This window comes from Balaenoptera acutorostrata, chromosome 8 (assembly GCF_949987535.1).
Source record: "Balaenoptera acutorostrata chromosome 8, mBalAcu1.1, whole genome shotgun sequence".
Lineage (NCBI taxonomy): Eukaryota > Metazoa > Chordata > Mammalia > Artiodactyla > Balaenopteridae > Balaenoptera > Balaenoptera acutorostrata.
Window position 1 is genome coordinate 87,399,684 of NC_080071.1, and position 26,136 is coordinate 87,425,819.

At 51.4% G+C, this 26,136-nt stretch overlaps 1 protein-coding gene across 5 annotated transcripts in view; it reads left to right on the forward strand.

The window, feature by feature from the left end:
• Positions 1-26,136, forward strand: part of DIS3L2 (DIS3 like 3'-5' exoribonuclease 2) — a 386,722-nt gene that overhangs the window by 349,434 nt on the left and 11,152 nt on the right. Inside the window, exon 15 of one of the 5 annotated variants that reach the window (XM_007184727.3) lies at positions 8,486-8,605. The exons of the other annotated variants lie outside the window; for them this stretch is intronic. Coding sequence (XP_007184789.1) covers positions 8,486-8,513 — 28 coding nt within the window. The 3' untranslated portion in view covers positions 8,514-8,605. Of the gene's footprint in view, positions 1-8,485; positions 8,606-26,136 lie in introns of those variants that run through there. 5 annotated transcript variants of the gene reach the window in all.

Consider the following 26,136-nt stretch of genomic DNA (forward strand, 5'->3'; position numbering starts at 1 on the left):
AGATACTCCGCTACCCACTCCGTCTCCAATCATGCGCTTGCTAACTGGGTTCACCGTGTGACTGTGGCTGTTGTTGTCATTCGGTCTGACTATACTGTGTTTACAGGTTTGTTGTGATAGGCCACCTTGTGAATGTTTCTTTTCTTTCTTTCTTTCTTTAAAAAAGTTTTTTAGATTTTTAAAATAATTTTTATTGGAGTATAGTTGACTTACAATGTTGTGTTATTTTCAGGCATACAGTAAAGTGAATCAGTTACACATATACATATATTCACTCTTTTTTTAGATTCTTTTCCCATACAGGTCATTACAGAGTACTGAGTAGAGCTCCCTGTGCTATACAGCAGGTCCTTATTAGTTATCTATTTTACATATAGTAGTGTGTATACGTCAATCCCAACCTCCCAATTTATCCCTCCCCGCCCCCTTACCTTGGGAGTTTTACAGTTGGGGGATTTCTGGGTACTTACAGAGATTTAAGTTGGTGGCCTTATTAGAAAGATGGCACCTGGCGTAGTTTTATAAACCTCTTCTCTTCATCACAGACTGCCTCCTTGACTGTGTATTTTTGTCTGTGGGCCAGTGAAAGTGGTGGTGAGTGAGGTAAAGGGAGTGTGCCCTGATGATGACAAGGACGGTGATGAAGGGTGAGGGCAGCTCCCCTTGGGCTCCTCCTGGGTGTTAGGCACAGTCCAGGGACACTACGTTTGTTATCCCACTTCGTTCTCATGGTAACCTGAAGAGTTTTCTTTTATTATTGTTGTACTTGCAGAAGCTGAGGTCTAGGGAATGTATGTAACTTGTTCAAGGTCACTTGCCACAGCTGTGTGAGGCAGCGTCAGCATTATCACATTAATTCGGGGAAGAAAATAGATGAAAGGCAATTGATGTCCCAAGTTGCTACTTTTGGAAACCTCATTGATGACAAGAATAGTCCCAACCTGGACTCAAGGACTAATTGTTTGAATAGCCAACTGTTTAATTTTATCCAGTGGAAGGATCAAATAGGCACAGGCCAGTGGAATCATACATTACCTTCCAGAAGAGAAACTCGCGTCTTCCTCAAGAGCTCATGCTCTGTTATGGGTGGAAGATGGGTTACTGTGTGCCTTCGTGACCAAATTTCCATTCAGATCACTTTCAAGGCATTATTCCTCTTTGTAATTTATCTTTAGGAGGATGCTATCGTCAGCTATTGTGTACCCTCAATTCCCACCAAATTAATCATTCAGAAAAGGTTGACCAAGCATCCTTTAACACCATCATTCCTCCTCTTGGATGGCACTGTTTCTGGAAGACAGTTACAGGATTTCTAGGCCATTGTGTCAGAGATACAATCTCAGCTTCTGATAATGCTTAGTTCAGCAGAGAAGTAGGGCTAGACTTCTCTGGGGTCAGGACTGACAGGGACAGGTGAGCGAGTCCCTTGGTGGCAGGGGCAAGCATTGTTAGGGAGTGAGAGAATTGTAAGCCATAAGCCCTCCTTGTCAGCGGTGCCCTGAGCTCCCTGATGCTTGCTGGATGGCCGTGGACGGCAGCCCCTCACACGACAGACCGTGGCCGCAGAAACACAGTGGTGTCAGATCAGGGGCTGTTTACACACTCCAATTCTGGCCTGACTCTCTGCTCTTTGGAAATAAGGTTGGCAGAGTTTTTGTTCAGCGGGAGAAGGGCACCAGCTTTAAGTTCATGTCTGAGCAGTTCAGAGGTCCGTTGACAACAACTTACGTTTTCTTTGAAACTGATCGGAGAAAATAGCCTAGCTCTGTTTCTTGGCCTAATTCCCAACTCCTAGCATGTTATCAGAATAAGCATTGTAGGAGAGAATGTAGGAGTTGTAAGTATTGATAAGCTTTGGACCAAAGACCTGTAAAAGAAAGCCTTTGTGTAGGAAACTGGGTAGGAGCCATGATCTTGGAAAGTATGACTATCAGATGCCTCAGTGGTCCCTCCCTACCGTTCTCTCTTGCTAGAGGCAGTCTTGGGGTTTATTCTCAACCCGTGGACAAGTTTTCTAACCTCCCCAAGCCTCAGGTTTCTTCATCTGTTAAGAACAACGGGACTAATGATAACTTTTCTGGCATGATTGTCATGGGGATTGAATGGAAAGACATTGTCGCCGGCCTAGCATGTAGAATGCCCACAGTAAACGTTGATTGCCTCTCCTGAAAAATCGTCTCAGAAAAATCATCCTGACTTCGCTTCTGTTTTCCCAGTGCCAGCAGGGCCGCATCCCTGCACTGAGGCTGCAGCTGGCAGAGTTTTGAGTAGTAAGAGGCTGGGGCACGCGCCTCTGACTGCCCTCAGCTGTGCGCGCTCCGTCCGAAGGCAGCCTCCTCTCCCCACTGTGAGCTGTGAAGTCAAGCATGGAGAGCCCCGTGAGCTTGCCTGTGACTTTCTCCCCTCTCCCAGGTTCTGCCCTGTGTTCCTCTGTTTACTGTTAGGGACAATTCCCTCGACTACCTGAATCTCAACCTTGGTGTTTAGGAAATGAGATTCCACCCCAGGCCCTAAGGGGCCCATGTTGTCTCAGCCAAGTAACATGCAGGCAACGGCAGCAGAGAGATGGGGTTCTACATATAGAAGAAATTAGCTGAATATTAGTTTGGTACATTTAATTTTTGAAACTACTGCTTTTATCTGGGTGTTCTCTGCAGTATAATTTGTAATCATTTTCGTATCTATCCCTGCCAAATTCAGTCCATCAGCAAAGAAGTTTTTCTGAATAAGTACTATGGCTCTCGGTTAGTTCTCCCCAGTGGCCTTTTCCTATTAAATGGAATAGTCCTGAAAATAGGCACTCTGCTTTTATACTTCCTGGACTCTTGTGTCAGCTTCCTTTCCTGGAATATCCTAGTAGCCCCGATCTGTGACTCTATGTCATCCCATTCCTCTCCATCAGGAAGCTCGTTTAGCCTCTGGGCTCCAGGGAGGACAGGCCCTGGGACTTGTCCATCTCTGGTGGGACTTAGACTCTGGAGGGCACAGCTCTCAGGTAAGCATTCTTAAAGCTCTGAGGGCATTAGGGGAAAGAAGCTGCCCTATTGTGCCTGAGGTTAGATTAGTAAAGCTCTTCTCCTTGAATTATTCCGCCAGCCTCCCAAACACTGGTCAAATCTGCATCTAAGAGGTGTGAGTCTCCGGCCTCCCCCCCGCCCTGACAGGTACTGCCAGTCGCAACCCACGGACCTGGGGACCACCTTCTTTTTCTCTGTTGCAGAAACTTCACCAGCCTTTAATATGCATGTTAAATCCAGTGAAGCCAGAACTGATTGAAAGTCATGTTTTTCAAATTAGGGCTTGGAGGTCTCTTCAGAGAGCAAAGAACAGGCCTAAAAGGGTGAACAAGTGATTCATGAGAATTCATTTCAACATTTATTAAGCCCCTACTCCATACAATGTATTGTGCGAGGCACTAGGGAGACAAAGATAAATGGGGCCTGGTCTGTGACCTCAAGGAGTTTGTGTAAACAGAAGAAGGCACTGCAGCACCCTGCAGGGTGCGCTTCAGCGGTAAGAGTTGAGAGCCGTGGGAACAGTACGGAGGCCAGTGACTGCTTCTGACTTGGGAGCAACTCCGTGGTTGGTGGCACCCTGCACAGACAAACAGCTTCGTCCACAGTACTCCCCACTGTCCTCCTCCTCACCGCCAGGACGGCCGAGCTCCTGTGCAAAATGTCCTCCCTGCCTTTAGCCCTTTCACCTCCACCCTGTCCTCTCTGCAGCCTGAGGGAGCTTTACATGCCTTTTCATTCTGGTTGCTTTTGCGACGTTATTTTTGTCTTCGATGTTCTGCCATTTTACTACATTACGCCTAAGAGTAGATTCATCTGTACTGTTCATCTGTGTAGCTTAGGACTCAGTGTAGTTCTTCCCATTTTGAAATTATCTATTATCTTTTTTATTCTCCCTAGTCTGTTCTTTTGGAACTCCTGTTAGAAACCTACCATCTGATTCTTTCACCTCTCTTTTTCCTCCTCCTTTTCTGCCAGTGCTGCACTGTGGGGCACGTCCTCAAAAATAAGGAGCTATAAGGAGGCTAATAAACTGTTTGTCGGTTTACTAGTCTCCTTATAGCTGTTTATAATCTGCTCTTTGATACCCCTTCCTGATTTGGGTGTTTAGTTTTTATTTTTAATTTTTAAAAGTTCTGTTTGGAGCTTTTTAAAATCAGCCCATTATTTTTTTTTTTTACTGTTCTTTTTTCCTGTCCTAGTTTTTCACTATGATTTCTATTCCTTTCACCTCTTCCAGTTATTTTGATTATATTTATTTTATAGCCTTTTTCTGATTGTTCGCTTATTTCTAGTTCTAAGGGTACCAGTTCTCCCATATGAGTCTCTATTGACTTGCCTTTATGGTGGTTCATTTTTTCACATGGTTTGTTCTTTTTTATCAGGAGATTGTCTTAAGCAGGGATTGTGTTCACTGTGAGAGTCCCATATGCCCCAGCTTGTGGATGCATTCTTTCATCGCTTTTGCCTTTATTCTGCCAGGATCCTGGGAGTTCCATAGGTCTTGCCAGTTTGGTGTTAACCTCTTGGCTTAGGATTCCCAGAACCCGGGTAGTGTGTATTCAGCCTCGACACACACATGCGGTACAGGCTTGGGATCCCGTCCCACAAAGGAGCGCCTCCCCTCTGCGCCATATACAGACATTCCTCTGGGCTGTGAGAAAGGTCTTCCTGGTCCCTGTTCAAAGACCAGCAGCCCTTCCTGGATCCTGGCTTTCTGCAGGGCTCTCAGTTCCAGTTCCTGGCCAGGTCTTCTCCCTCCTGTGGGCATGAAAACCTTAACTCCTATAACTGTATCAAGGTCTCATACTCCCAGCCCTCCTTTGCTATGGTAATGATTATGGCTTTGACTTAGTTTCCTTTTCATTTCAAGTAACTGGGAATTTTCCCTTCATTCTTTCATGCTTAGTTACATATTTAGATTATTCTTTTGGTATCTCTTATCCATCTTTTCTATGTGTTTGTGTTGGGAAAGAGGTCCACATCAGTTCAGTTTACCATCTTGTCAGAACCAGAAGTCTAAATAAACTTTTTAAAATGTGAGTCTGATTACTCATTCATTCAACAAGCATACAGAGAGTGTCTGCTGGGTACCAGTACAGAACCAGTCACTGAGGCTGCAGAGCTGAATAAACACTCATGTGGCCCTCAGGGGCTCGTAGGCTAGAGGAAGGGACTGGGCACCCGTCACCAGAAGACAGCTCTGTGATTAGACGCTCACCTGCTCCAGCGTACCCCACATTCCATCCTGCCAGACCATCTTGAGTCTGCCGCATGCAAGGTGTCTCTGTGTGACCATGCCATGCCCCGTTTCTAGAACACCACTCTTTCCCACCGCCCGCTCACACCCATCTGGGTAATCTCTACTTCTCCTTCCACTCTCAGCCAAGTATTACTTCTTCTGGGAAGCCATTCCAACCCCTGACAACCATCACGAAAGGCTGAGGCGTGAGTGCCTTCTCCGCGGTCCTCTGCCTCACCTGTCCGCTTCTGCTTCAGCTTCAGCACTCATCACAGTGCACTTCAGGCACTGGTTTACTTGTCTCCTACTTCCTCTATGCTGAGTCCTTTTAAGGTCAAGGCCTGTTTTGTATATTTCAGTACCCCTGGTGCCTAGCCCAGGGGTTGGGGGACCTAATTGAATCCTTTTAGAGAGGGAACCTGGCTACCCAGCCTTTGGCTTTCCAACCTTTGTTTTTTCATTTTTTGTGGGATTATCATGAGGATTAAATTATGCATGACATCAGGGAAAACGGTTTCCTTGGATGGTTTATGCATTCTGAAGAACTAACACATAGAAGAAAGAGACTGCAAACATTTGATTTAATTCTGTAAATATAGTAGTAATTACAGTTATTTACATCACTATGTACCATTTTTTGCCTGATAGGAGGGCATAGTAATAATTATAAAGAGCATTAAATATGCCAAGCAAACTTGCAGAAGCTGAGTATAATTGCAAGGCTATACTTTGTTCACGACCTGTAGAGTTTCTGATCCATGTAGCATAATAGTGATAGGAGCTACCGCCTCCTGAATGCCCACAACTCACCAGCACTGGGCTAGGGGCTTACCCAAGTTATTTCTAGTTTCAAAACCATTCAAGACAGATCTTATTTTTATAGTTTTACAGATTTAAAAAAAGTCAAGGAGGTTATATTATTTTCACAGTTTTACAGATTAAATAAAATAAAAACAAAACAAGGCTGAGAGTCAGAGAGGTTAACCTGCCCTAGGTCACACCATGGTCAAGAGCAGAACCTGAATTTTCCTCTAGTTCTAGCAGATTCCAAAGCCCATTCTGGCCTGCCCCTGTGAAGGAGAGGGACGGGGAAAGGAGGCTGGGCAGGCAGAGTGTCAGCCCACGGTGCTGTTCTCAGGTCCCACAGGGGCGGACCTGCCTCAGGACCCCTGCCGTGCCCAGTCACCCCTGGGCACAGGGATCCAGAGGGCCGTTTGCCTGGACGGGGCTTCTTGTGGCAGCTACAGCCCACCCCTTGCCCTGCACAGATCCATTTCTCCACTTGTGTGGGGAGCAACTTGTCTGTGGCTCCCGTGGCCTCTGTTCCTGAGGAAGAGCTTAGAAAGGACATGTTAATGGGACAGACTACCACCTCCATTACTGTAGTGGCACCTGGGGCCCCATCTGGTCCTCCCCCTCCTCCGCTGCCCATTCAGAATTCTTCTCACCTTCAGCCAGCACGTCAGCAGGTCTTGGCAGCTTAGCTGGTGGTGTGACTCAAAACTTCATGGGGAGTTTCTGAGCCCTTGGTTGTCATATCCTTCTCAGGACGGGGTTGACACATATGTCCATGTGTCTGTTCACAGTCGGGCAAGGCAGCACCAGGAGATTCCCTCCCCTCCACGATGTGACTCCTCCTCTCGTCTGCTGACCCCTGGGTACACAGCGCAAAGAATCCTGGTAGTTCAGAGGGACCCTTGTTGTGTTACCCCTGGCCTGAGCTGCCTTGGGTTCCATCACCCAGCTCTGTGACTGCCTCTTCTGCTGTCCTTGGTGGCCTGCAAAGAAGAGCCACTACCAGTCTCCTTAGCAATGCTGGTGTTCCTCTCACCAGCACACTTCTGGTGAGCCTGGTGAAGGGGGTGTCCTGTGGGCCCTCCCACAGTCCATAGGCCTCTGCTAGGTCTTCTGGACCCAGCAGGCCCCTTCCCTCAGCCTCTTTCTTCCTTCCCCAGCTGTCTTTCAGGGCAGCTCACGCCCTTCCACTTTGCTCAGCCTTAGCTGTCACTGTCTGCAGGCCTCTAAGGACCACTCCAGCAGCGAGTTTGCCCCGTCCCCTAGGGTCTTTGAAAGGGTGCTGAATCCCACATCCCAAGAAAATACGCCCAGATCAGTGAATTCTTGCTCATCTCATTGCCTGGCCCCTTTGATGAAGGCCCTCAAATCCTGCTAGCTCATCCTTCCCACTCCTGGTATATAATCTCTTTCTGCCTTATCAGGCCCAGCACATCCCCAGCCCCATTTCCCTGGCATTTAAACCTAGTTACGGGCCTTGAAGCCCCAGAAATGAGGTGGGGGATGCAGGGTGGGCCCCCTGCATGTCTTGCAGCACAGGATGTCGCTAGCCTTCCGCGGGGAGTGTGGGCCACCTTTCTGTAAGCTGCCTCTGTAAGAGGCCCTCTGGCTCTCCGGCTTAGCCTGCAGCTGCTGGTTGAGGGCCCTCAGCCTGTCATCGTCCCCCTGCTGGGCACCGTGTGCCTCACTTCATGGTCCTGGTAGACGCTGCACCTCCTGGGCTCTCAAATGCTTGAATCGACACGGTCGAGCAAAGGCTTTTTCCCAGGGCACCACTGGTGAGTCTTTGAGCAGCTGGGCCACTGCTTTGTGCCAGGGACTCTCCATGCCCCACATTCGACTCAGAAGAGTGTTGTCTCTGCCCACTGGGTAGTAAGCAAGCCAGGCCCCAAACTCTATCTCTTTGCCTCTCTCTCAGACCCTCTCCAGTACCACTGTGTTAACACATCAGGTCTGCTGAGAAGCAGATGCCAGGACAGGATTAGAAGGGGAGAGAAGAGGAGAAAGCAGGAGGAGAGCCTTCAGATCTTGACACAAGCTCAGCCCCTGTGGAGGAGGGCGTAGGAGGAGGACCGGGTAGGAAGAGTCTTGGGCTGCAGCCCAGTTTTAAGAAGGTTCAGCTGGACTGATGGGAAGTCCTGGAACCAAAGTCACCTGCTGGAGGAGCCTCACATCCTGCAGGTCCTTCGAGTGCTTAGTCACTGGCTGGGAGCAGCCCTCGGGAAATGTGGCCTTGGTGTCAATGCAGCGGTGGGTCAGGGGCTGCGGCTGGGCCACCAGGCAGTGTACGCTCCTGTGGTGGGAGAGCTGAGAGGCGCCTTTTCTCGGCCACCGCACTCGGGCAGGAGAAAGAGCAGGGCTCCTGGATAAAGCCCTGCATTTAATTCGTTTCCTCCTCTGCTTTGTTCTTGTCCTCTTCCTTCACCTAAATAAGCAGATGGAATATTTCCCAGCAGCCCTGACAACTGCAAACCAACACTAACACTTCCCAGTGTTCCCAGTACTTTGGAAATGACACTCTGTGCCTGCACCTTGGACCTGATGCCAGTTCCTCAGGCTAAGGAGTGGTGTTACCTGAGAGCCTCCAGACCTCCCGCTGACACTGCCAGGTTAGAATGAAGAATGCCTTCCTTGTTCCTGGTGAAGCCCTTGGTTAGGAGAAAGGAGAGCTGGAAATCAAGGGGGAGGAGGAGGGGTTTTGGGGAAATTGGAGGCAACTCAGCCAGAGAAAGGTGCCAGAAGTGACCTCATGGGAGCAAGCCGGCAGCCGCAGTGGGCGTCTTGGAGTCGGCCGCTGGCGGTGCAGGTGGGAGCTCGCTGTTTTCCACCGCAGCCTTTAGTGTCGGGCTTTGGTGTGATGCAGGCATGACTCCTGCTTAAGCTGCTGGAATCAAGATGGTGATCAGTGAGGGATCTGCTTCTCCACTTCCACACCGTGCAGAGAGATGGTGGGGGGGCTCCTGTTCCCTCCCACCACCTCACTCCATGCAGCAACAATAATGATATCCTGGGTGCCAAAATGCAGTGTTTCATTTGACCCGAGTTTTCCCTATAGGAAGGGAAGCGGGGGAGTATGAACACTCCCACTTATAGAAAGGGAGGCCAGTTCCCCTAGTGGTGCCCTGCCCCAGGTCAAGCTGTAAACCAGAGGTAGAGCCAGCAGGCTTCTCCCTGGGATACTGCCTCAGCCACGTGATACACGGCAGGGGTGGGGCCTGGAACCGCTACACAGAGTGATGCTGAACTTGCCTGTGGGTCCTGGGCAGGGAGGGCAGCAAGGCCTGGGTCAGCGAGACTGCCTTCTGTGTGGCTTACATTACCATTGGGTTACAGTCACCCAGTCTCCCACAAATGTAATGCAGCCCACAGGTGGCCAGGGCAGGGAAGCTCTTACTCAGCTGCGTTGAGTCAGCGCCCTTTCCCTACGTCTTGGGAGAATGGGGGGAGTGGGGGGTTGGGGGGGTGGAGCCTGAAGTCATGCTGTGAAGCACTGGATTGTCTCATCAGAGGTTTCCTATGCTGCTGGGCCAGGGTGCTCAGCCCCTGATAGAAATTGCTAGCCCCTCGGCTCCTGCTGGCATTCTAAGGGCAGAACTGATCAGAGTGAGGAAATGTGGAAGCCAGCGGCAGTGGGGAGATTATACTGGGCAGAGGCCAGATGCAGACACATCATGCACACTGGTCCATGTCTCAGCGCGTAATGTGACTTAATATCCACTCCACTATTTTCTCCCGTAGTCCACACACTGGAAAATAGATTCTTACATAAACTCACTTTGTAAAACTTATTTTTGAACTATGACATGCAAAGAGAAAAGTGCACAAGTCATATGCATCTAGTTCAAAGAGTAGTAGCAAACAAACACACCCACGTAACTATCACCCAGATCAAGAAATAGAACATTTCAACACCCCAGGAGCTTCCAGCATACCCCTCTCTCCTCCAGAAAGGAATCCACCATCATTACTTCTAACACTATAGATTAGTTTTGCCTGGCTTTGAACTTCATATAAACGGAATCATTCAGTGTCTTCTCTTTTGTGTCTGACTTTCTTCTTTCAGCATTATGTTTGTGAGAATTCATCTTTGTTGCTGCATATAGTTCTAATTCATTCATTTTGATTGCTATAAGTCTTCCTTTGTATGAATACATTGTAATTTGTCCAATCTGCATTAATTCAGTGAACATTTGAGTTGTTTCCGATTTGAGGTTGTAATAAATAATTCTGCTTATACATGTCTTTTGGTGCACACATGCACATATCTCTTTTGAGTATATACCTAGGAGTGAAATTACTAACTCAGGGAAAATACCCACTTTAGTGGATACTGCCAAATGATTTTCCTAAGTGGTTGTACCAGTTTAACACTCCTGCCAGCAACATATGAGATTTCATATATTTATTGGCCATTCAGTAGAATGCCTTTTCAAATTTTGTGCCCATTATTCTTCTAGGTTTTCCATTTTTCTTGTTGACTTACAGTTCTCTCTATTCTGGGTATGAGTCCTTTGTTGGTTATACATGTTGCAGATATCTTTTTCTACTCAGTAGCTTGCCTTTTTACTCTCTTTGGTGGTGTTTAAATGAACAGAAATTCTGCATTTCAATGTAGTTCAGTGTATCAGTTTTTTTCTTTATGGTTAATTCTTCTTATATCCCATTTAAGAAAACTATATAAACATCATGAAGACATGTTTGGTATTAGAGTTCTCCAAGAAACAGAACCAGTAGGAGATATATATATATATATATATATATATATATATATATATATATATGTATATATATGTGTGTATATATATATATATATATGTATATATATGTGTATATATATATATGTATATATATGTATATATATATATATTTGTATATATATAAAAGGAGATTTATTATGAGGGATTGGCTCATGTGATTATGGAGGCTGAGAAGTCCCATGATCTGCTGTCTGGTAAGCTGGAGAACCAGGAAAGTCAGTGGTAACTCCCAGTCTGCCGGGAGGAGAAGATAAGACGAGAGGGCAAGCAGTGAGAGGAAAAACTCCCTCCTCACCCTTTGGTTCTATTCAGGCCTCCCACACTGGGGAGGGCAATCTACTTTATCCAATTCAAGTGCTCACAGACATCCAGAAACACCCTCACAGACACACTCAGAAATAATGTTTAATCTGGGCACTCTGTGGCCCGTCCAGTGGACATAGGCAATCAGCCATCAAAATGTTCTTACATTATCTTCTGGAAGCTCTATTGTTTTACCTTTTCTATTTTAGACCATAATCTACTCAGAGATGATTTTTGAATATAGTACAGCAAGTTTCATTTTTTTCCCGTATGGACATCTAAGCGACCCAGCATCATTCCTACTGCTCCACAGGGCCACCTTTGTCAAAATGAAGGGTCTATATCTGCACGGATCTGTATCTGCACTCTATTCTGTTTCACTGATCTGCATGTCTCTTCTTGTGCCAATACCACACTGTCTTAATCATTGTACTTTTATTATAAGTCTTGATATTCAGTAGAGTTAGACTTTTCCACCTTGCTGCTCCTCAGTAAAGGGCACCTAGCCTATTCTTGGCCCTTTCCATTTCCATGTAAATTTTAGAATCAGATTGTCAGTTGCCACACACATGCACACAAACTTGCTGGGATTTACACTGAGATTGCTTTGGATCTGTAAATCAAGTTGGGAAAAAATTAACCCTTTTATGATTGTCTTCTACTCCACAAACATGGTATATCCCACTCTTTATTTAGGTCTTCGTTAATTTTTCTCAGTAACGTTTCATAAATTTTTATGCAGTTGTCTTCTTGATTATCTCTCATTAGATTTACTCCTAGGTATTTAATATTTGTGATACTATTTAAAATGGTATTTATAAATTTCCTTTTCTCTTTGTTGCTGATATATGGAAAGACAGTTTATTTTTATTGACCCTGTATCCAGTGACCTTGCTCAATTTATTAAATTCAAATAATTCATCTGTAGATTTTTTCTGATTTTCTCTGTACCCAGTTTTACTTTTTCCTTTCCAGTATCACACCATTTGTTTCTTTTTCTTGCCTCATAGTGCTCTACAGTATTTAATGGAAGTGATGATAGCAGGCGTCCATGTCTCGTTCTTGATCTCAGAGAAAAGGGTTTTTACCACAAACTCACTTTTAAATTATGAAAACTTACACTAAAATTCCCTTTTGTATACATTTGATTTTACTTTTCCCCAAGTTGATCTTTCAATTCGAAGGTACTTTTAAGTTTGAAATGTGGCAGTGGTGGGTTTTGTACGTTAAGAGGTGGGCAAATGGAAAATCACAAGACTGTAACTCCTTATTTTAAACCTTGGGAGGAAGACTTTGCCTTGTCCGTTTTGCAGACGGATCACGTGGCTGATACAGCTGAGCAGGGATTGTAACAGACCTGGGCTCTGACTTCCAGCTACCCAAGAGAGGGTGCTTACGGCAGAGGCATTTGCTACTTCAAGTATCTGAACATGCCCTGCAGGAGGTGACAGCCATGGGCACCTTTCTTCAGGCTTAGAGCCAACATGCAATCCTGTGGCCCATTTCCTGTATGGGCTAACCTCCCTCAGAGTATCTCAGGCCTCTGTGGCCTGGGTCTTTTTGTGTCGGACCCAAAGCCCAGGCTGTTCTTACTACTCCCCGATTCCCTGGTAGAATGTTGAATGTGTAACCCACAAGGTCACAAAAAAATACCACATTTGTCATAGGTTTCCAAGAGGAGAGTTGTTAAGCTACTTCACAGGTACATTGAACATCTTTTCCTTTTCCCTCCCCCAGACCTCCTTATATCACTGTCGTCTGCACATCCGCCTTTCTCTGATTTCCATTGTCATGGAAGCAAACTGGGGCAGCCAAGTCTCATGCTGAAAGGAGCCCTCCCTGCCTGCCTGTGCAGCTGCACCTGCAGCTCTCCTCAGCCACCCGGCTGAGCCACCCGGCTGAGCCACCCACCAGGCTAGGTACAGCGCCCTCCCTGGCCTCTGCTGCCATTTGGGCTTTTCTCTGATGCCAAGGAGGTGGGCGGTGAGAATTGAGGGCTTTCCTTCTGGTCAGGCTGCTTGGGTTGTTGGGTAGGACTGTGTGTTTTTAAGCCCTCAGCTGTCCCAATTTGAGGATTATGAACCCTATGCAGACACACAGAATCTTTCTCTGCTGAGGTTTGGAGAGAGGAAGGAAGAGTGCAAGGAGGGTAGAGACCCAAACCCAAACAGGCCCTGGGGCTGGCAGGGGCTTCCTGGGCCCGAGCCATGATGCGAGAGTGTCCCTTCCTGCAGCCCAAATAACTACCCAAGGATGACCCAAGACAGAGAATTCTAGGCCACCAGGAACTCTCGAAACTAAATACTTTGCAACTCTCAAAGACCTTATAAAAGAGAGTTCCCTTGGTTGATTTAACACAGGGCCACATTAAGCAAACAGCGTTTTTTTCCTTCTCGTTAAATTTCCTTTGTACAGCTTTGCCGTTCCCTTTACTCATCTTTTTGCGATGGACCGCAATTCTGTCCATTCTAGGAACCTCCTAGGGCTGCAGCAATCCAGTGTGACTTGGAGTCCTTCCGTTGTTTTTTTCCAAATGCTCTTTGAGCATATGGTGACGTGATTTGACCAGTGAGAGAGGATGGGGAAAATTAGCATTTTTGTTTTCTCTGTACCTCTCTCTATCTGCCATATATATACCTTTTTCAGAATTCCCTGGCACGACCTATGTCTTTTCTGCCACTCTGGGTATTTGTCCATCCACAGATTCCCATCCCAGAGGAAAGACTGCTCTTTGGCCCCTAAGGCTAACCTTTCTAAGTTGATGGCTCAGCTGTTTAGTTTTTAAACCCAAGGAGGGCTGTCCCTTTCCAAGACTTTGAGGAGTGCTAGAAGCTGGTGGTATTCAGGCCAGTCCCATTTGATGAGCAGGCCCACTCAGTTCCTGGCAAGAGCTGCCTGCCGGTGGGCTGCACCAGCCTCTAGGGCACGTTCAGATACTTGAAGTAGCAAATGCCTCTGCTGTAAGCACCCTCTCTTGGGTAGCTGGAAGTCAGAGCCCAGGCCCAGGCCACAGAGGCCTGAGATACTCTGAGGGAGGTTAGCCCATACAGGAAATGGGCCACAGGATTGCATGTTGGCTCTAAGCCTGAAGAAAGGTGCCCATGGCTGTCACCTCCTGCAGCTGCCTGGCAGGTAACCAGAACGTGCTTGGCTCTCTAGCTTTTGGCTGTGCTCTCTGTGGGGAAGTGTTTCTGATCTGTCTTCACTGCCACTCCCCGACTCTCTGGGGCATTGTGGCTTTTTCTTGGTGGTTGGGCAGGAAGCCTCCAGAGCCTGAGGGTGTTGCTGTGCTTGATGACAAAGGCCATCAGTGGATATAAATCACTTAGATATAAATCACTTTATTTATTGAAGAGGAATTGAACACGATTACTCTCCCTTCTGAGCACACTTCTCCAAAGGGGGGCACTCAGGTGGGCAGAGACCTCACAGAGTGACCAGAGCAAGTGCCCAGCTTATGCCCGTTGAGTCAAGCAAAAAGCAAGTGGCCAACTTATGCAGCTGCTCTGAAAACCCAACCCAGCAAAGCCTAGCTGAGATGCAGAACACACAGCACGCCGCTGACTGCACGCTGCCCCCGGCCAGCCCCACATGACCCCACGACCCAAGGACGTGCCAGGGGCTGCTGGGCCAGGCTCCAGGGTTGAAGATGAGTGAGACACGGTGTCTGCCTTCCAAGCCCAGGAGTGGGCCGGTGTGGCAGAGGACGTGGCTCGTTTCCTGGGGTCGATGAGGACCTCGCTCCCATCACCCTGGAACTGAAGGGCTGTGGGGAGCGCCCAGAAGCAGGGCCCACCCAGGCAGCAGCACCGCACTCGCCCAGCACCACTCCTCTGCTGGGTGTCCTCTCGACGGTGTCTCCCTCAGTGGTGGGCCAGCTGTGATCTTCTCTAAACACCTTCGTGTTTGAGCTCTCTGGAACGTCACAGAAGGAATTGCTCTTGTTTTAATTTATGGACCTATTTTTTGCTTTGATGGTGTCCACTGGACATCATGTAGCCCTTTTTAATAATTTAGGATTATTCACAATGTTTATATGGTGATACCAAAGCATTTTCCTTAGGCTCTACTGCGCTCTGCGGCTTTGCCTCTGCACTAAATACTCCCACGGTGCCGTGTGCTTTCACTCGACTTTACTGAGGCCCTGCCCCAACTGTCTTTGTGTCCACCTTTACAGTCAGGGCCCGTTGTCACTTCTCTGCTGCTGTCCAGGAGACACCAGTAGCACCTCTCAGCCTGGCTGTGAGCGTGAGGTGCCGTGGGGGTACGGAGTCAGCCAGGAAGCCGAGTCTAGTAGTCAGAGTTGTCGATCAAGAAGAGGAAAGGGTCTGAGTGAGGAGCGAAGGGGGGGACTTCCCTGTGAGTCCCACTCGACTCCTGGCTCCGGCACCTGTGTTGGCCACCAAGGCTTTGTCTGTTGGTTGTTTCCTGGTTCTGCCGCATGTATCGGACACTCAAGATTGAGTATGTGGTTGAGTTTTAGATAAGTGAGATGGTGGTGTACTTTTTAAATCAACTTGAACTGAATTGTTTAGTGCGTCTGTCATGTTGGGAAGTTCTTCCTTAGTTCTAACAGCCCTCTAGTTTCATCTCAGTCTGTTTCCTCTCATTAGTCTTCAGTGCAGATGAAAGACCAGTTAGCTGGTCGCCATCTTTTGTGTCCTAAATATTCTAGGAAACCGTCAGATTCTTCAGTGTTCTGCTGTTGAAGCTGAAGGAAGCCGTCACTCCTCTCGGCTTTCACCCGGTGTATTTTCCAACTGTTAGACTCATCAAACCTAACTCTTACGTGGCCTGTGTGACCCTTTGCCTCCTCAGAAACACCAGCACTTTGCTGTGTGTCCTGTGAGGCAGGCTCCGCCTTAGGCTTCATGACCCATGAACTCCTTGCAATAGAATGGAGGAGGTTTTGTGGGTAGAGTGTGTGAAGGAATGCGTGTAAAACCACTTTCCTCAGATCCTCTGAGGGATCCATCGCCCAAAGTGCTGAGAACATTGCTGTGGGAACTCAGTAAATAAATGCCGGAGCAAAGAGCCAGTCTGTGACTAAGAAAATTCTCATGGGGAGGTAGGGGAGTGAGCATGTGTTTATCTCCTGACTCCCTAGGCCCAAGGGCTGAGACAGTGTCTCTGCCCCAGCCCCTAGCACAATGCCTGGAACGCTGCAGATGCCCAGCAAGTGCTGAGTGAATATCTCCAGGGCGTAGGCTGCATTTGTTCTTGTCCCCCTTCATGTTCTGTGTTCTAGCATTCTTCAGTATTCTAATGACACCAGACTCTTGTCACCTTAAGGTTTTTATAATAATAATTACTAATATTTATGGAATGCTTAACAACATGCCGGGCCCCGAGATGAGAGCTTTACATAATGTGTCTCATTTAATCCTCACCCTGTGGGGTGGGAAGTGGAGGTTAGGGAGGTTAGCCGTCCAGGTTACACAGGCCGTGTATGGTGGACCCCCCCCCCACCTTCCCTCTTGACTTCAACAAGCAAGAGCACAAGAGGTTGCTGCTGCCCACTATGCTTTGTTACAAAGCGAAGCTGCCCATCCGCAGGGAGAAGCCTGCCCTCCTGTGCCTGCTTCCCATCCAGGCCAGGCCAGGTCTCCGTAGAGGCCTGAGGCCAGCGCTGGTCAGAGCCCTGATAAAGCTGAGCTCGTGCCGGGGAACCACAGGAATCTTCAGGAAGCCCTTATATATTCAGAGTTGCGTTACTTGCCAGATGGATCATTTCCCACTGCCAAACTTAGAAAGTGACCCCTCGGAAATTCCTCAGTGTGGAAGGAAGGGCCCTGAGGACGTCTGCCCACGTGCCTCGTGGGCAGAGGATGCATTTGCCAGTTGTTTCCTAGCCCAGATCTAGACACCTTTCCTTTGCTTGTCTAGCAAACTGTTGGACACCTGCTAGTGCCAGCTACTGGGCAATGAGAAAGATCCTCCCCCCCCGAAACGCACAGCCCACAGAGGAAGACAGTTGTGTAAGGTGACATTCGCAGGTGGCGACGAAGGCCATGGTGGAGGTATGCGCCCAGCCTCTGCATGCAGTTGGCAGTGGACACCACCCTGAGCTGTGAGCTGCCTGTAAGGTGAAACCAGCAGCCAAGTCTTTGTGTTGTTGCAGAATGACCAGATGGCAGTAATTCTGCAACACCCAAATGTGACCTGTGAGGAACTGGGCTTGAATTTCACAAAGATTTGCTGGGAAATGGACTGGCATAGACACCTCTAGCCAGGGAGCACGGTCTCTCTCTCCACAGTGGCTATGGGAGGATGGCCACAGCCAGGCGACCGCACAGGGCCCTGCAGGGCACTGGGCAAGGCCTCCTCCCAGGTGGGGACAGCTGGGCTGAGGCCTCTGCCAGGAAGAGCAGTTCTCACCCCGAGGGAAGCCTGGATGGAACGGGCCGGTCCTCCCAGTCATGATGGCTGCCCAGGCCTGGCCTGAGCTACCTGTGATGAAGCTCCCAGAGGCCATTGCTGACGCAGAAATCTGGTCAGCTTCCCAGGTGCCGAGAGAACTGTTTTAGAGCATCTCTAGGTCCTGGAAAAGCAGGGCTCCCTCTGCATCCCAGGCTGCCCTAAAAGATGGACTTGGCCTGCAGAGCGGCAGCTCAGGAAAGTAGAACCGTGGGCTCCAGTCAGGCTTTGACGTCCACTGGCCTTGCCGTCTGACTTACCATCAACCCAGCCTAATCCAGGTTGTTCTGGCCTTGGATCTAAGGTGGAGTTGAGGGTGGCACCTGGAAAGGGCTGAATTCTTCACACAGCCTGTATCTGAGAGCTTCCATCAGTCCAGAGATGCAGGGGTAGAGGTGGGGATGAAAACCAGCGGTCCCCTTGCTCGCCCCGCCACCCCTCCCAGCGTGCGGAGGGAGAGCCGGTGCGCCCTGGAGGTTGGCTGTGTGTGTGTCTAGGCAGGGACATGACGATGCTGGGGAAGCCCAGAGGCTCTGGATGGGAACAAATCCATTTAAACCACTCTGAACCTGGTTCATAAAACTGTGGGTCAATATTTTAAGAGTCACATAACTAACGAAGAGCTCTGCCAGACTCAACATACTGCATCCCAGTGGGTGATAAGACAAGCGTTAGTTCAATGGAAACAGCCCAGGAGGAGAAAGATTTTTTTTTTTTTAATCTGCTAGTTTTCATATTTAGAGTGAGGTGGGCTGCTCTGGACAAGAGTATTCATTTATCAGGTGACCGACAAATGAGCCCCAGCCATACTGTCACCCTGTGTTGGATCTAAGTGATGACTATGTACAGGTAAGGAAGAATTTCATTAGAGCAAATCAGCAGGTCCCATCAGGCTGGCAGAAGCTGACTTAGGTTCTGTCTCTTGAGTTCACATGCCTGCCTTCCAGCAGGGAACAGCTGAAGGGAAGCTGCAGGAACCCCACTCCTAGGCCCTTCTCCTGGGGGTCTCTGCTTCCACCCCCCAGAACAGTCCTCCTTCCCTCTTTTCTGTGGAGCACCAAGCAAATCATGTCTCTGAAGTGCCTCGTCCATTTCCCAAACAGGCATTTGACATTGCAGCTCTTGGCCTGTCTAAGCCAGGTTGAACAGCACCTACACATGCCCCTGGCCCTGGGACACAGAGGTGGACAAGGCCTGGTCCCCAGACAGGAAAACTGGCCTCAAAAGAGACAGTCGCAATCCAACAATGAGTTCTGGGGCTAGAATCAGCCCAGAGGATCATGGGCCAAGAAGGGTGATGCCTGAACTGAGCCTTGGAAGCTCAGCTGTGACTGAGTGGAGGCAGGCTGGGGGTGGCAGGTGGAGGGAACAGCCTGGAAGCCCTTCAGCTGACGACAGGAGAAATAGAGCAGTAAAAGAAAATGTGCTCAGCCCCTGTGCTCGTCCCAGGGGCAACACCGAGACACAGAAGGAGGCCAGAGCCCCAAAGGCAGATGGGAGGAAGCGTTCACATGGGGAGGTGGCGGTGTAGGGGTAAGTCCTATTCCTGTCCTCTTGTCCGCCGAGCAGGAGACAGGCAGAGGTAAACCAAGGGCTAAAAATAAGACCTCCAAGGTTACAGAAATGTCCCAGCCCAGCCAGGCCTGGAGGTGGGCTTGCGTGTTTGCTGGCCCAGTATGGCCAGCCTCAGACATGGGGGCAGGGGGCCTTGGGGAAAGGCGCTGTCCCCCTGAGGTTGCTGGGAAGGTGGCACGCCAGGTTGAGGTGAGTGACCTCGGCTCCTCAGCTGCTGCAGCCCTTGCTGAGGGCGACCAGCCCTTGCCAGGTAGGCCTGGCAGCCCCTCTCATCACAAGTTAGGGGCAGAGGACGGACTTCAGAGTCACAAAGCCCAGTCTCCAGACCACGGCCCTGCCACACGCTGGCTCTGTAGTCTACATGGTCACCATCCTTGGCCTTTCAGACACTCGGTTTCCCTGTGTGCAGATTAGGCCTGACATGCCCCTTGCCGTGCAAGGTTTTGTGAGGATTCGATGAAATCACGTGCCCAGCCTGAGACCAGCAGTGGTTCCTATTTCCCTGCAGCCTTTAGTGGTGGTACAGCTGGGGCGGCAACCCTGCCCAAGGAGAGGTGCTCCCCAGCGGCCGTGAGGCCAAGACTGTCTCGGAGGTGAGCGAAGCATGTTCTAACGTGCAAAAGCAGAGGAGCTTGAGTTCCCAAGGACACGCGTCCCGTCCTCTCTCATCTAGCTGCCTCTTGTAGCGTGTGTGTCTGCGCGTGCGTGTGTGTGAGAGGGGGGGAGAGAGAGAGAGAGCCCGTGCGTTCCACAACACCCTTATCTCTCGAATATTCTTGTACCTAAAGCCTAGTTTCTAAATCACAGTTGATCTCTCCCAGCGTCAGTGATGACCCACCGCGCTGGCCCCCACTGCGCTAGCCCAGGGTCTGTCCATTATCCAGGGCTGCCGAACCGGCCCCCGCTTTTGGGCTGGGGCCTGAGAGGGACGCCAGCCAGGGAGTCCACCTCGGGCAGATAAGCCACTGGGGGCACCACAGCGGCTCCCAGAGGTGGCGGGGCTTCTGCGCGTCTTGGCCGTACCTCCTCTGGTCAGCGGTTCTAATTGCAGTTGGACAGCAGCTAGAAGTGGAGAAAGGCATGTGTGTCAACACCGTGGTGGAGCCAGCAAGCCCTAATTACCCAGCTCTTCAAGGCCACACGGCACAAACTGCCACCTGGTTCTGCTTAGGGGGAGTTTTCTGCCACGAGCGCGCAGGTCTGCCCTGTGCCTCGGAGAGCAGAGCCCTGAACCTTGGGAAGGGAGCGAGGCTTCTCTAGCTTCCTGACGCTGACAAAGGGCTTTCTGCCCGTCAACCCGCCTCCCGGCAAGCCCCCTCCCCGCTCCCTACCGCAGCTACTGGGCCTCCCTTTGGCAGGGCCCGAGGGCCGCTCTGAACTGGAGTCTCTGGAGACGTCCTTTGAGGTAGAAAAACAAGCGGCTGAAACGTGCCTCCTCGCTGCAGCTGGGCCCCGCCCGCTGAACCTATAGGAAGGCCCTGGAGTGGATTCAGCCTCCCAGAAGAGGAAACCTGGCTCCGGCTTCACCCGCAGGGCCTGTTATGTCTGGCTCCAGAGGCCTTCTCCTCTGGGGTTTTCCACGCCTGTGAACTCGGCCCCATTCATTTCCCTGTGGTTTCATGGGAATGTCCGAAACGCTCAGCAGGTTGCAGCGAGCCCAGGAGGAGAGGGGTCAGCGCGAGGCCCGGGCGGCGGCCGGAGCACCCTCCCCTCGGGCCTGCAGCGGGGTGCGCGCCGGCTGTGGACGGGCGCCCTTCCGTCAGTCTGCTGCATTTCCTTTGGTGCTCCCCCAAGCTACCCACCCGCCTGGGGGACTGCCTGCGGCTCCCTCCCTCCAGGCCGCCCCTTTCCGGCTCCGGGCTCCCGGCTCCACCCTGGCCTGGGAGAGAGCTGCACCGTGCTCCCTTCCCGTCCCCAGCAGCTTCCACTTTAGCGCTCATCCGGCCGCTGACTTCCCATCTCACCGGCTCCTGGGCCCTTGCGTTTTCCACCACACTACACTCAATTAGGGGCTGCGGGGAGAGCAGCGGGGGGCCCCTTGAGGGTGGCCAGGGCCTCCGCTCCCGCCGGCTGCTCAGCCGCAGAGAAGGGGCCACGCTCGGGCGCACAGCCCTTGTGAGAGGCTCAGCGGCTGCCTTCACGGCCAATGCGAAGCCCAAGGGCTCCTGGCCCACAGTGAGGATGTGCCCAAGTGGGGAAAATTTAGTCTTCAGAAGAAATGAATTTGAAACTGGCTGGGAGCAATTGTTATCAGATTTCCAAGTTAGCAGTTTTCACCGAGAGCTAATTGAACTATCTCTGTAAGTGGCCTAATTCCATTTGCATGAGATTCCCGCAGAGTTGTGAGGAGTGCCCTGGTGGCTGAGGGCAGAAGAGGCTGTTCTCGTCTCTCTCGTCTCTCAGTTGGTTTTGATCTTTGAAAATGGATGCATTTTCAGGTTGGGGCGGCAGCCGTGCCACTCTGCCCCGGCTGCCCGGCTCCCCAGTCACTTGCAAAGCCACGTTCGGAGTGTTCTGGGTATGGAAGGGTGGGTGAGTTTCTCGTCTGGTTAGCCTGGTGAAATGGATCTGGAGACGGAACATCCTTGGAGGCTCAGCCACTCTGGCCAGGCAGGGTTGAGAGTGTAGGTGCAGAGGAGTGGAGAGGCCGAGGGCCGGGGCCCTGCCTGTCGGCACCACGCTGGGCTGAGACCCCCGCCGCCCGTGCCAGCCTCATCCGTCGTCTCTGGGAGTTCTGGGGGAGCGCAGCGTAGCCCTCTTGGCTTGGCCAGCCCAGCGCTGACCTCAGTCTGGACTGTGCCTGCCCCAACCCTGGGTCGGCCCACGGAGGCGGCCCTGTCCCTAGGCTGTATTCGGGGGGCCTCTCTTGACCTGACGGGTATGGGCCCTTCTCTTCTCTCCTGCGCCCAGTGGACTTGAGAAGACGGTTTTAGGGCCAGTGCCTCGGGTGATGCTCCGCGGTTCCCTGGGTGCTCGTCACGCGCGGTCTCCCCTGGGGTCCTCCTCCAGCAGAGCGAGGCCCAGACAAGCCTCCTCCTCTCCACCCAAACCCCTTGGGCCGGCCTCCCCTGCTGGGAGCTCACGGCTGCGAGGATGCATAGCCTCTTCCCTGGGTAGCCACTTCCTGCTGGACGGTTGGTTGGTCTGGTACTGACCCCCAGGTTCTTTCCCATTAGCTCCTTAGCCTCTGAAAACATATTCAGATCAGATGAAAACATATTCAAAACAAAACAGCAATCAGAAAACAGTATAGAGGCCCTTCTCACCCTCTCTTCAAACTATTATCTCTTTCACCAACAAATGTATTGAGAGGAGTCCACACGGGACCGCCTCCCTCACCCTTGAATCTTTGGTCTTCGGAATCAACTTCCCCACCCTCAGGGCCATGGCCACGGGCTCCTCCTTGCTGAGCCCGGCGGCCCTCTCCAAGGCCCTCCTCCTCCTCAGCTCAGGGTCTGCACGGGGGACAACTGCCCAGCTGGAACTGGTTCCCTCTTCTCAGGCCATGTGGGCTTCTGGGCCACCTCGTCACCCTCTGAGGTCCCTCCCGTCCGCCCCTCTGTGTCCCGTGACCATCTCGCCCACTCCCAGAGCCTCACCTTGCGTGTAGCTCCGAACTCGGGCCCGCCCTGGCCTTTCTTGCTGCCTCTGGCTGCGGCCTGCAAGCCCTCAGATTCGTCACCTACCCCCTGACTGCTCCGGGCCTCCGGTCCCTGTGCCCCACTGCACCGCGTTCTCCCCTTTCATGGCCGTCCTCATGCAGCAGCCTCCCCCAGCTCCCCCGCGAAGCCCCCATCCTGGAGTCTGGCTCCCCAGGCCCCGGAGGGCCGTCCCCACCCTCACCTCCTAGCCCTCCTCCCTCTGCCCTTGATTCCTTATTTTCCGAATATGGCTGATGCATGTTTTTCCCTCGTCCACACCTTTACTCTTTCATCCCTTTCATGTGAAGTGTTTCCCTCCTCTTGGCCGTCTCCTGAAAGTGGTCTTATATGTGTGGGTGTATCTCCCCACCACGAGGCTGGGGGCTCCTGGAGGGCAGGCCAAGGCTTCCTGGTGGCAGCAGGGCCCGGGACATGGCAGAGGCAGCAGGGCGTCGAGGTCACACAAACTGGTGGTGAAGCCAGCTGCTGGTTACGAGATGTGGGACTTGGGCCTGGTCACCTTTCCTTTTTGCACCTTAAGCTTCCCCACACATTAGAAAGGGGTGAAAGCACCTCCCAGGCTGCAGGAGGATTTAATGGGCCACACCCAGGCTGTCGCCTGTCCTCTGTGGCAGGTGCTTGATAGATGTCTCTTCCCTCTCTCCCTGCACCCACCCACAGCAGCAGCTCCTAAAAGGTTTGAGGGTGAGTAAGTGAACAAACGAATGAATGGCTGCAGGGGGGTTGGGTAAAATGACAAATGCCACCAGCTTGCTGTGAGTGGGGACAGGTGTTCTGTAGACTTGGGGGATGGGCAAAGAGCAGGGCAAGGCTGTAGCTTCTTCCTCGGTGCTTGGGAATGATGTCAGCTTCTTAGGCAGAGCTTTATGTTTACAACAACCTCTAGCAGCAGGTGTTAGGGGTCAGAAGTATATGCGTGAGGGCTGTGCCCACGCAGAAAAGGGGCTTTGTGGCAGGGCCCCGGCCCTCTCAACTTCTGAGTGTGCACCGTCCTGGGAGTCCTTCATCGCGCACAGATTTATTGAGCGTCTACACTGTGCCAGGCCTCGCACTGGGCCCAGGGTAGGCGGCACTGGGTGGGGAGGGGAGATACAGCCTACAATCAAAGGGGTGATCACAGCAGTGTGGGCTAAGTGCTGTGATGGGATAGGAATGGGACGCCCAGGAGGCACATAGGAGCCAGGTGGGCACCTCATGCTGCCTCCCCAGAGGAAGGGACATCTGAGAAAAAGAGATGGGGGGAGAATGGCGTAGGCTTCCAGGCTAAGGGAACAGCAGTGCAAATGGACAGAAGCAAGAAAGAGCCCCAAGAATTCAATATGGGGACTTCCCTGGTGGTCCAGTGGTTAAGAATCCGCCTTCCAATGCAGGGGACGAAGGATTGATCCCTGGTCGGGGAACTAAGATCCCATATGCCGTGGGGCAACTAAACCCGTGCGCTCAGGAGCCCACACGCCACAACTAGAGAGAAGCCCGCAGGCCGCAACGAAAAAGATCCTGTGTGCTGCAACTAAGACCTGATGCAGCCAAATAAATAAATAATAAATAAATGTATTTTTAAAAAGAATTCAGTATGACTGGAGTGTGAGGGTTAGGGGGGCAGCGAGAAGGGAGAGGTGACCCGGGCACATGACAAGAGGTGGCCTGGAAAACCTCGTTTTACCAGGAGGTGGAACTGTCCTGAGGACAGTGGTCGCCCCTGAAGGGCTTCAGGCAGGAGAGGGGCGTGGCCGTCCAGATTTGCCTTTGAGAGAGAAAGCAGCTCTCTGGGTGTGAAGACTGGAACAGCAGGGAGCGGCTAGAAATAGGGAGGCCAGTTGCCAAGAGATGGAGGCCTGGACCGAGGTGGTGGCATTACGGCGGGAAGCGTCTAGGATCTTGCCGTATTCAGCCCAAATCCTAGGGTCGGGGCACTTGCGCAGTATGCGTAATAATAATGTAATATTTATTTAAGACCAGGCACTTGTCTATCGTATGCCCATTTTTTTCAGGTAAATAAATTGAGATTCAGAGAGGTTAAGAAATTTATCTGAAATCACACAGCTAGCGAGTGGCAGAGCTGGGACTCAAGGCAGGCTGCTGAGCTGGTAACCACGAACTTCTCCTCTCCAGTTGCCCGGGCTGTGCACGTGCAGCAGGGAAGGAGGTGGGTCAGGACAGGTGAGGACATGCGCCTCACCATAGGACACGCCCAGCCGCCCAACCAGAGGGCCTCCTGTGGCCACGGACACCCCAGTTTCTTCATGGACGAGGATGGGCAGCCTTCCTCCGAAGAGGCAGACATTTCGGCCCATTCCCCTGTTAGCCGCTGTCTCACCCGTCAGAGCGGCCTTTCCCGAGCAGCATCCTTTAAGATGTGACACAGACGGTTTCAACCATCAGTGAGCAGTAAATGCCGCATCCCAGTAGCTCCTTCTCACCAGACCCTGATACGTGTTAGCATCTTAAAGGCAAAGGGATGTCCTATAATAAAAAATCACATGAACTAAGGCCCTAGCATTTCATATATATCTATACTTTTTTGTTAAGTAACATTAACGCAGTTTGGCACACACGACTCTAGACAAGGCATCTCTGCTGCGGTAGGAGTGTGTGTACTTGTGTGTAGCTTGCTTGTGGTCTTTACCTGCCATCTGCCGTAGCAGGCGAGGCACTCTGAGGCCTCTAGGCTTGCTCACCTCCTCCCTGGGATGAGAAGCCTTCCCTCCAGCACCTGGAGGCCCAGAGCACAGGTAGGTGGAGTGCTGCGGAATTAGTGCTGCCGAGCTTGCATCCTGGCATGGCCCCCTGGCTAGACCTTCATCTGTCTGTCACAGCAGAGCCGGCCCAGCCCTCCAGGGTCATGGGGCCCCTGGTGGCACTGAGCTCCAGATGCTCAGCAGATGCCAGGCCTGAGACCAAGGCCCCGGCTCTGAGGATTTGGCTTGCGGTTCTGGAAGGTGATCCTGGCTGGTGGCCATTCCTGAGCCCTATTTAGAGCAGTTGTCAGGCAGTTGCTGAGATCCAGCGCCCGCCCCCCTCCCCCCTCCCCTGCAGAGGGGAGTGAGCCCATGCCTGTGGCGTGCAGGGGCGGGGGCTGGGTTATGCTCAGGGCAGGTACCCAGACCCGGGAGCAAGTCTGAGGCCAGGGCAGCGTGCAGGGCTCCATCCCCGCTTGGACTCACACCCCAGTCAGTGTGTGCAGTTTGCTCTCAGAGGACAGCCTAACCTCCCAGGACAGCTTGGAGCATCTCTGAGCTCTGGCTGCGGGCCTGGGCATGCAGCTCTGCCCCTCAAAGGCAGGAGGAGATCAGGGTGAAGGGGTGCTTGCTGACCGGTCAGCTGTGGGAGCGCCTCTTCTAATCAGCCTGCCTTCCCTCAGAGCGCTGTTC